Below are 12,026 nucleotides of genomic sequence, written 5' to 3'. Positions count from 1 at the left end.
AGTGTTAATAATATGATATAGGCTTTGTTTCAAACGACAGATGAGAACAACATTTTCATGATCTTATAAGTAAATGGGCAACCTTACTATTGACACCACTGCTTGACCCGCCCAATAAAATTACGGCGGACTGCACATTTATGATACATTTTCACATAAATACTGTGCTTATTCCTAATTTTCATTAGCTGTTTTTGTGATGATTTTTTAGCTCCATGTCTTGCAAAAAATATTTCATTTTTGGCCGAAATTTGGGTTCATTCTCTTTTTTTTTTATGGATTCTACTTCAATCACAACATCAACCAAATCTGTAAGAAATACTACTTATTTGTTTGTACATAAGCATATATTACCGAAAATGCATAAAATAGGGCCTTTTTCTTTTAAGATTATATAGCTTTATTTCATATCATATACTGAAATGAGTTGAACTCTTCGGCTAGGGCTTCCGATTTTCAAGCCCTGGGCATGGTCTGACGGCCCTAGGACGAATGGTTATAGATCTAGTGCTCAGCAAAATTTGAGTTAACAACACTATCAATAATGGGCCAACTTATTATCGTTCAGAGACAAAATATGATGTAATGAAATACTACCAGCATAAAACTCATCTTTAAATTAAATTTATGCATCTAATAATCATGGCATGCAGTCGAAAAAAAATAATTCTCAGACTCGCATCAACTTTAGACTATTAAAAGTATGTTCTTGTCATTTAGTTTGAACCATAATCAATGATGTTTGGCATGCTGAGTGTAAGATTTGGAGAAAAATAACAAAATAATATATGATAGAGACATCAACATCTCATTATTTTAACCTTTACTAAATTTTATTTCTTATTAATCAATAATCACACATATCTAATGTATTTTTCTGGGGCCAAGGCTTCTCATGTGTTCCTCTAGGAGCTAACGGTTGAATGGCCAAATCTCAATTTTGGCGGAACAATCACTTCTGATGGAAGGTTTATTATTATGGTTGGCACAACCATATGCTTCAAATGCTTGCTTGAAGGGTCTATACGTTATACATTGAGTTCCAGAAACTCGTTTGGAGAGCCAATGCACTACAAATTGAGCTTCATGCAACACGTAAGATAACTAAGCTAATAAATCTTTAAAGAAGAAAAGATTTATGAACTTCAACTCCGGTGCCGAAGCCTAACCATTGATTGGGCTAATTAGCGATTTCAATGGCTAAAAAACTTTGAAATATACGGCCACTATTGGTCTGCACCTGTTGGCCACTTTTGCAAATAAAAGGCAGAAAAGAAAAACAAAGCCGATTGCTAGCATCCCTAAAAGTCTAGCAATTGCAAATAATTTACCCTTGAGCAAATAAGTGACATAAATTCCAAGAAAGAAAAGTTCCTCGGAAATATAGGAAAGTGCCACTTAAATTCTTTTTATAGCAGAATTCTTAAAAAAGAAGCCTAATGTCTAACTGTAAAGCCGTATTGAGATATCCAAGAAATCCAGTTAATAATTACCTGAAACACAATTTGCCCAAAAAGCAGCGAGAAGTGATTCCAGGTCTGAACTTGAGACTGCAATAAAAAAAGAAAGTGATTCTATGTATACTGAGGAAAAGAAGTTACTCCATATTTTGCTATGGGGACAAAAATGCAAAAGCATCGCAAGTTTTCATTACTTGGCGATGTAAAGTTACCTCGTGAATTCCAAGGGAAAAAGTTACCTCTAAAATCAAGAAAAAAAACTGGTACCGCAAAAATCCTCTTGCTTGCAAAACTCATCAAACGGATGCTTGATGTATAAGCAAGTTTAATGGAAGGGGTAACTGAAGCACAGTTAAGTTCCTGCGGCTGAGTACATCTTTACGTATTCCTAGTCAGATACCTGAAAAAGAAATTATTAAATAGTACTAATAATAACTGTACGGTAAGAAACATAAACCTTCATGCAAATAACATCCAAAAATCAAAGAAAATTGACATCTATTAGACGATTTTGAGGCACAATACTAGCGCAAAAGAATTCTGCATGATGTGCAAGTTTTCCATCAAAAGCAATGATCCTGAAAACATTGCTTATTTATCTGCGCTTGGCAGCTTTCTAATTCTTTAATACTACATGTTTCTCTCATGTGCGCACAAACACACAAAAATGCTTAAAGACGCACATAAAATCCAACAAGATCATGGTGTGAAACTTGGACAAATTATCCAGACTTCAAAATCAAACTAATCAAACGAGCTTTACAAACCAATGGTTAATAATTATCAGACAAATTCAACTGTTGAATTATAAAAAGGTTATGTTTAGCCGAGCTTGGAGACCAAATGGTGGGCCGAACAAGAGCCATGCAAGGAATAAAGATGTACAAAGTATTGGGTAAGGGTAATCAATGCATAAAATCATCCTCCAGATGAAATCTACAAATAAAGCAAATATAAAAAGAACGACAATTCTGACTGTTTAATGAGGAAGAAAATATGGGATAACTGCCCCACCTTGAGAATAAAGCAAGGTTTGAAAGCTGCAATCTTGGGCCTAATTTGTAAATTGTTTGGTAACTAATTAAGATAGATTCCCTTTGTTAAATAACCCCTAATCCTTTTCAAATTATCATCATCTAGCAATACTTTCAAACAAGAAAGGGATGGTGTAAGAAATCCCAAAATTTCACTTCTTGAGCAAGGGATTTATATTGATCATTCATAGCTTGGAAATGAAGATGTCAAATTGAACTCAATTTAGAGCTTTGGTAGGATATCTATTATTTGAGAATTTGTTAGTATGCAGACAACTTTAATAATGTCTATTTCAATTTTCTCCTTCATGAAGTACCAATTAGTTTTAATATGCATAGTCCTATCATGATAGACATGATATTTAGCAATGTTACTTGTAGCTTGGTTATCACACAGCATTGACATTGGTTATTTAATAGAACATAGTTTTAACAAAATGTTGACCTGCATTCCATCACAAATGCAATGAGTTATAACCATGAATACAACTTCAGCTCTATTTCTAACGACAACTATTAGCTTTTGTCAAAGTCACTAGATTAGCCGATAAAAATGAACAATTGTTAAAAGTTAGCTTGCAATCAATTATTAATCAACCTAGTCAGCATCAATGAAGATTTTATTATTCATATTTTTCTTTTCTTGAAGAATATATTTTAAAAAAAAAACTTTTCATGACATCTTAACATCCTGCAGATTACATCGAGGTATTCCTCAATGGGAACATTCCTAAGTACATTAAGAACATTGATGTGGAAAAAAATGTCTAAGTTGAGTGAAGAGAATTTTTCCAACAAGATGTTGGTACGTTCTTTGGCCGCCTGAAAATCTTTACCGGGCTTGCATTACAACATGCTTCTTTTTAAAAGATCTAGCGAATACTTTTGTTAAGAAATAATCATGTTTTTCTTTGTCTTGAAATTTTCCTACCCAAAAAATATTTCAAGGCTCCCCAATATTTGATTTCTAATTCATTGGCAAAGATTAATTTTAAGTTACTGATTTCTCTATTCTTTTAAACCAATTCAGATAATATTAATATATGTAATGAGGATGACAACGTAACTAGGAAATGCTTCTTCAACAAACATGATGTATTTTGCATGCTTTTGAAGGTTCTCATACTTTTTAATTGGAGTAAATTTGTAGAACAAGCTTTTAGAGATTGCTTCAGACTTTTACAAGGATTTCTCAAGGTTTTAGAGTTCATATTAATTGCCCGTGTTCTCAAATCTAGGAGATATACATTTATATATACGCCGACGAAGGCTTCCGACCCCACAATGTGGGATGATGCAGGTGTTGCATCTGAACTGGAAGCAATGCGCAGGTTTCACCTATTGGGGCTGAACCGGGTTCAATAGAGAAGAGGGAGAGAGGGTCAGTCAGCCCTAACTTGACAAGTATTTGCCACATATGGTGGGGTTTGCTCCATAGTTACCTCGGTTTATATATATTGTTATTTTCGTATTTTGGTCAATTATTCATGAGTTTTCTGTCAAGATAGCCGTCGGCGTCTCCAAGATTTCCCTTTGAAGACTGTATCCAAGGGCTAGGGGTGTTACGGTTATATCGCATTCCGAGGTGATGATGCTTCTCCAAAGGTCAAGTAGCGCTCCAGCTGTATCTCGCTTTCAAGGTTGTAATCATCCTCAACTTTCCCTTGCTCAGCATCCCTCACTCCACTTCCTCATTGCAGCCGCCAAAGACAAGTCGTCTTCGTTGATCTTTCCTGCAGTTCTCTTCTTTGCAGCCGCCACCCTTCCACAATCTTTGTTGTTCTTCTGAATCAACCGCCAGCCCTCCCCTTGGATCTTTCCGACAACCCACAACCTTTTGGCTGCCCTTACAATCGCTTGTCTCCACCTACTTGCAGCCCCAACGCCCCAAACCTTCCTTATCTCCCATTCCAGGCTTGCGACCAGCCTGCATAGCCACACAACGTCTGTTACCCCCCTTCTCGGCTTGCTATCCAAGACACTATTCTGTCCCCTTCACTATTGTCATCCTGATGTTCTTCGGCTATCCCAACCAACAGACGCTAGCTGCCACCCCCCAAAACAGCCACCCAGAACCCCTTCCTTGCAACAACCGCCGCCTTCCAACCACCATCCAACCATTCCACAAGCCTAACAAACCACCACCCTTTTGTAACACAACCCAAGTTGAGTTGTGTCATATATATTGTTACTTACTATCTCAGTGTGTTAGTTGTGATCACCTATTGGCTTTCTTCAATAATAATATTTGTTTGTTTATTGTTGTTTGGGTTAACCCCGATATCATTTTGTAGCACAGCTAGCCAAATATTAGTCATATCATAGGTTTTCTAGCATCCACACAAAAAGCCTTTCACTTTGCTGATTTTTCCAACCGACAACACAAAAATTTTATTTCCCACCCAACACATTCCTATACACCACAAATTTTATTTCCCACCCAACACATTCCTATACACCCTCTTCCACGTACTCAAACCCAAAATCCTAACCAAACCACCGAAGATACATTGTCGGAGACTTATTCTGAAATAAATGCTATAATGTTATTTATAAAAAATCAACAAAGAGATACTCGAGAATCTTCTATAGAGAATGTGCGGCAGGAAATCCTCCAACTGCAATGGAGGCTTACCTCTTTTGAGAGGATGCAATCTGAAAGGGTCACTCCTAGCCACAATAGTGACTTGTCGAATCGAAAGAATACAATGAATTCCTTTCACCAAGTTGATTGCAGAGATGAAGAACTACTATTCTGAAAACTTGGCATGAAATATTGAAAATCTAAGATTTTGAAAAGTGAATTTGTCATATTTTGACGACATATGAATCTGGACAAGTTCATCGAGTGACCTGGACAATTAAACATGCCTTTGAGTATCAAGACGTCCCACTAGACAGAATAGTGAAATAACCACAAATTTAATGAAATGTACATTTTTTTGGTGGGAGGTTTGAAAATTCTTCGATAACGAGAAAAGAAAAATAAAATTACAACTTGGTCTAAGATGAAACGCGAGATGTCATGCCAGTACCTACCAAATATTTACAGGCAGAATGTTTAGACCCTAGCGTCAAAAGTGGAGAGACTATCACTAGATGACCGACACATCTTAAAGGTAGAGTTCAACTCGATCAAGTAGCAAGAGTACGCCTAGTATTAAAGTGGAGAATGGGTGGAACCAATCCATATTCACAAATTTGTCTTAGCCAAAAAATGTTTCAAGTTTCATACATTTAGCTAAATTGAATCAAATTGCCCAATCAGAAGGTGACCTCTTTTACAGAGCAATGAACAATTGAAGAAATAGATAGTGACACATGAAATGATGAAGATGCCAGAGATGAGCCTCAACTTCAAGTCGGAAGGTTCATAATTACAAAAAGTAAGAGGTTTTAGGAGCAAAAAGTAGAAATCAGAAAACAACACTAAAATTCTTGATGTTTTTCAAAGGTGATGAGGTTCATGCTCCTGTGACAACGACCAAGTGATTCCTCGATAATTTTCATGTGAGTTTGTCACTTGATTGATGACAACCAAGGGCAAATTCTTCTATGTCCAAGTCATAAGAAGTGTGGGAAATCTTACTATAATTAAGAGGGTTTGATCATACCGCATTTCCCAAGAATTTTTTAGTCCCTTATCTAGATTGCAATTTTCTAATGGCAGTATTTCTATTTCACTAGGCTATTGTGTGTTAACCTACTTATTCTTATAATCAAAGGTTAGAAGTCTTAAGTCACAAGAGACTTTAACATCCTATAAGGCCACATCAGAAGCAAATAATAATCAAAAGGTTAACACAACATATAAAATTCAAAATCACTGAAAATATTTTGGAAAACTCAGTAAAAAATAGCAATGAAATCACATCTTACATCACAGGAGCATGCAAAAAAATTACATATAATGCATGAGATTAAAAAATATAGAAAGTTTCATTAAAAAATATCTAAGATACAATAGAAGAAAGTACAGAAACGCATAACTAAGCAAATCATTCTTCGCAATACAACAGATTTCTCTCCGTATAATGCAGCTCCCAATCAATTTCCCGCATACAATAGCACAAAATGTCTTCTCACAAGCCTCTCAAAACTCTCCAAGAAAAACACACTAGAACTCTTCTCCAAGGGTGAACCAAAGGAAGAGACCAGGGCTTACAATATTCTCTTTAGACCTAAGAAGAACCTACTAAAATAGCAAAGAGCAATCCCTAGACTTTAATACCTTAACATAAATACTTAAGGCTAAAATTTTGGCAATAAATAAATTCCAATTTAATCAATTCGTGGAACCGAGCAGCATGAGCGGAACGCTAGCACAGACGTGTCTCTAGGCACCACAGGCGTGGTGCTCAGAATTGTATGCTGGATTCAGGCGTAATCAAGTTGGGTACGCGCTAGACAACACAGGTACCATTATGGAGCGCAGTCGCGCCACGCGCTCTGCATATCAAGTGCGGGGTGTGTCAGTACAGACACGGGTGTGCCATGTTCCTTTGGCTATTTTGAATTCTATAATTGGATCCAGGTCCTACCAGAAAAGAAGAAGAGACATTTCCCGAGTGGTTACTTTTGAAAGTTGTCTAGCTCGTCTTAAATTTCATCTCAGAGTTGAATCCTCCTTATATGTTTATAGAAACAGTCAGGCGAGTACAAGGAGTGGAAGAAGTCAATTACAGATTTAATGGCTCAAAGTTTGGTTTGTGAGGATGCCTGCCAACGTGTAATTCCAGTTCTGATTGTGTCAGACGAGGACAGATACATTTTCTATCAAGATATGTTTTGGAATGACATCACCTAGAGGATTGATTTGTCAAGAGATTCCAATATTTCTGCTACCTTCAACTTCGGCAAGTTGACTGACCACGAGGAGCTATAACTTCAAGATAGGAGTTTTAAGGTCCCTAATCCCACGAAATTGGCATGGCTATCCCACCTGTGATGAAAGACGACGCAAGAGTAGCGTTCCACGATCCGAGATGATGTGGGAATTGCAACTAAACTGGGAACTGCGTGCAGGTTTCACCTGCTGGGGCTGAATTGGGTTCAGCAAAGAGAGGGAGGGTCGACTAGTCCTATGTAAATAAGTGTTTGCCGCATATGAGGAGTGGGGAACACTTTCTAGTTACCTCCGTCTATATATGTTGTTTTCATAATTAAGTTCAATTTCTAAGTTTTTTTGTTGGGGCAGACATCTCTTTTTTTCTCTTCTAGAGCTATATCTAAGGGTGAGTGGTGCTCCGGTTGTATCTTGCTCCGAGGTGGTGATTCTACTCCAAGGGTCAAATGATGTTCCGCTTGCATTGCACTTTCAATGTGGTATTTATCCCCGACTTTCTTTTCCTCTACATCCCTTGCTTCATTGCAACACGTCATTCTAGCGGACTAGTAATGGAACCAATCTCCCCTAGAATTTCAAACCACTTGACACATTTTTGCGAAGATCTCGCACGAGTGCTTCCAATCACTCAACTTTTAGTTGCAAGAGCTAAGAACCAATATGTGAAGAGCCCAAAAATGAGTTCCCATGCGATCATAAGGCCTTAGGTGACCCCTCCGTGACTTGGCAACACAAACACTGCAATTCACATATACACCGCGCGTAAACCTAGCAAATCATTCACCATTTTTTTTATATAAAAAGGATAAAATTGTAATTGTGAGAATTGTTGAGAATTATGAGAAAGTAAGAGTTTAAATGATTTAAGAGTTAGGTGCATGAATTGAAAGATCAGTAGACTATCAATTAGGACCCCTAAGAATTGGTTAGACTTAAGCCCAATTGTTTTAATTAGGATTGAAACACATTTCATGAACCTTTTTAGCAAAATTATAGGTTTACCCCCTATGTCTTAAGAGCATGATAATGAACTAATTTTGATCTAAAGATGTTCAAGGATTATTTGAAAAACACTTAATTGAAGACAGAACACTTTAAAACACTTCAAGCTCAAGTTAAAGTGTAGCTTTCCTAGATTTTAGGGGCACACCTTAGGTGAGAGTTCATCTACCTAATTTTCAAAAGGATACTAAAGCTAGACACTTGACCCTAATTCATAAGTTAGTTAAAGCAATAGACAGAATATGCACAAGGCGGTGGTTTATGACTGATTTAATTAAATCAAATAGTGAAATTCTCCTCATAACTTGACCTAAAATGAAACTCAATGCTCCGGGATTTGAGCATGAATCTTACACTCAAATCCTACTGGCAATTGGGGGTATTCGCAATGTCATATATAAATCACCTACCCTTGGTCATTTATATGTGACGTTGTGTCTAGTTTTATTTGTTTATATCTTTTTCCTACGATTTGTTTCGACTATCTGTGAGTCACTTTTAGTTTTCTTCAGGGTTTTTCATATGTTACTCTGTCATTTATTCTATTATACATAAACATATGTTTGTCCTGCTAGCTAAATTTCTCTACTATATTTTTACCGGCGACACTAATCGCATTTACAGGTACAATAATAACAACAAACTAAGGTACCCAAAATTTACAGAACATTTATAGCACTTTATTGGATCTCATTTATTGATCTTTACGATACATTTCCTTCATATCACCTTTATTTACTGTACCTTATAATGTTTTCATTTATTGTACTTTTTAATAGCATAGTTAGTTTAACTACAAAATCTTTTGGATATAGCCTGGTTTAGGAGGTATACAGTGGTAAGTCACCAAATAATAATATTACACGCTCACATATAAGACACTAAACCTGAAACTATTACTACATGGAGCAAGTCTTTGTGGGCAGCACGACCGTGACGTAGCAGGCGAAGGATGACGATGAGATGGATCTGCAACAGTACAATAAGTATATGACAACTAAACATTTTTCTTAGTTTAAATAACAACACATAGGACTTCGAGATAGTTTGGTTAGCGCAACGTAAATCCTCACTTTGTCTTAATCCTCACTTTGTCTCCTCACTTTGTCTTTTAGGCTTTTGCACAACCTTGTTGTGCAATATAAGTCCTAACACTTTTAGGATTCCGAGGTTACCGTATGATACGGCGTAAATCCTCCTATCTTTCTAGGTTATTTGCACGATCGGATATCGTGCAAATATAAGTCCTAAATTCTAAAAAAAATTGTAGGATTAAATATTGAATAACATTATTTCAAAGAAATAAAACCAAACAATAGTATAGATGGGAAGTCGTCGAGGTTCTCCTCGTATCCGTTACATCCCATACTCTTCATTCATCTGGATTTCTTAACATACTTGTTCCTATTTAAGTCACTCCCATTTGACTTTCTCGTGTCCAATTTTGAAAATCTAAACTTTGAAATCTTGAAGGCAGAACCAATGATCTTAATCGAGAGTCTTCTTAAGTGACCCCGTTCATTTAAGTTGTAATTAGCTATAGGAGTTTGATTCTATAGGGAACTAAAACCCTGATAAAATAAACCATATCTAATCTTTATATTAGGTAGAGGAATTTGTCGGTCATACATAAAAGATTTCACAGGTCAAACGAATGTTACAAAAATTTTTGGTTTGGGTGCTCGAGCCTACTAAAAATGATATGTTTATCCTTTAGAATAATGTATTAGTTGTGGTATCGCACTCAGTCGTCCAAATAATCCAATATGTGAGACTCGTTTAGTCTCATTTATTAAAAAAATACTATTTTTTAAATCGAAATTACATTGATATCTATATATACTTACGGTTTCAAATTTAAATCCATATTTTTCAGAAATCTCGGCCGACAAATTTTGGGGACTCCAGTGGGACGGGTTCCTCTCTCTATTTTGATCAGGAGATTTTGTCTTCATATATTGGTAGTGTGTTTATGTCCCTCGTGAGCCAAATTATCATTCTTCCATTGGCATATCTTTCTCATTTCTTCCTTGGGTAGGCACAGTGAACTCCTTTTGGTTTCTGGAACCTACTATTTAATCATCTTTAAATAGAGAGGTTACGGACTCTTCAAAATCTAACGTGGGGTGGACCCCCAATAGGTGTGGTAGATAAGGAGTGGTCTATTGAAGCGAGTCTGATGTGAAGCCAACCCCCTCCAATTTTTAAGCCGGGTCCTTCGGTTCATTCCTCTTCGATCTTGAATTGTTGTAAACGAGTTAACATTAAAATTTCACTCTCACAATCTTCCAATTAAACTCCAAACAAAACAAAATTCCATCAAATTTTCAAAAGCGAAACAAATCACAAAATTTGGGACAAAATGCACATGAGTAAATTTCAAAGGTTACCCAGTTCATAAGACAAGTGCGTTAACTCAAATACTTTCGCTGAAATTACAAGGCATTGGACGTCTCTGACTTCCGGAGATTTTTTTCAAATAATAGGAACAATGTTTTCACCGAAGTTGATCTTTGCTTTCGCCATCGGGATAGAGTTTGTTGTTAGCAAGAGCGAGCTGTCTGACTTGGCGATCATTAAGTTTGGACAAGGATTCAACGATATTGAAGCCAAGTTCGGGAATGTCATTGTTGCCATAATGAAAACTGAAATAGACAAGTCTGTCGAGCTTGTGGTGGAGTTAAATCTGAGGTCTGCTAAGGAATTCCCTCCTCTAAATAGGGTGTTGATTGAAAAAAATTATGTTGTTGCTATAAAGTCTGCCACTAGAAGCGTAGGGACTGCTCCGGGACTGTTTTTGCTTCGACCACTAGATTCACCGCTACTGCACCAATTGTTCTACTAAACAAAGGGAAGAAAATTCTATACGAAGAAGTGTCTGTCAGTGCTTTTGCCCCGCCATTTTCCGTATTCGAGATTGCATACAATTCAAAGTCCGTGCAACTGACCGAGACACAGGAAATGAAGCGAAACCAGAAAATTCTAAGGGCCGAGAAGGCAAGAGCCACAGAGTTGGCTACTTCTGACACCGTCCTCCGACTGGATGAGACAGGATTGCGTGAGACCTCACCTCTACTCATGGAGAGTAGGTTTCACCAGTTGAATGCTACCTACGGAGAGGATGGAGCCTATGGGGTTGCTACCACATCGTCACCACCATCTCTCCATAATAGTCCAGAGCTAGCGACGACATTCAAAGAGAAATATGAGAGAGTAACAACGATGGATAAAGTCAAGCAGTCGGTACATATTCAGGCCCAGCAACCTCAACAAATCTATCAACATCTGCAACAGTACAACCAGCAAAATCTGCAGCAGTATGACCTACAACATGGCCAACAATACAATCAACAGCACGGTCAACAGTCATCCTAGCATAGGCCATGCCGGATGGATGCAAGATAAAGTCCATCTGCGACCAAGCAGTTGAACAAAGTATATTCTTTCAGTAAAGAAGTTGTAGCAAAGATGTTCTGGGATTTGATCAAGAATCCCAAATTCCGGTTGCGAGGCTGGAGGAAGTCGACAAGAAAGACCATCCCAACTACTACCCCTACCACAGACTGCTCAGACACACTATAGAGAAATGTATTAACTTCAAAGAATAGTTGGAAAAGAATTTCAAAAACTGGAACATAATAATTTTGAATGAGTATTTGACAAAACCTGAAAGATGTTCCATCA

The 12,026-nt window shown here is 37.1% G+C and overlaps 1 protein-coding gene across 3 annotated transcripts in view; it reads right to left on the bottom strand.

Moving 5' to 3' along the window:
• Nucleotides 1-691: 691 nt before the first annotated feature.
• Nucleotides 692-12,026, bottom strand: part of LOC110030237 (AT-rich interactive domain-containing protein 2-like) — a 44,975-nt gene continuing 33,640 nt past the window's right edge. For 2 of the 3 annotated variants that reach the window (XM_020732854.1, XM_020732855.1), the window contains one exon: nucleotides 1,560-1,860. In XM_020732854.1, coding sequence (XP_020588513.1) covers nucleotides 1,839-1,860 — 22 coding nt within the window. In that variant the 3' untranslated portion in view covers nucleotides 1,560-1,838. The other variant, XR_002294634.1, reaches the window with a different exon arrangement.

Source organism: Phalaenopsis equestris, unplaced genomic scaffold (assembly GCF_001263595.1).
Source record: "Phalaenopsis equestris unplaced genomic scaffold, ASM126359v1 Scaffold000684, whole genome shotgun sequence".
NCBI lineage: Eukaryota > Viridiplantae > Streptophyta > Magnoliopsida > Asparagales > Orchidaceae > Phalaenopsis > Phalaenopsis equestris.
This window is presented reverse-complemented; position numbering and strand designations above follow the sequence as displayed.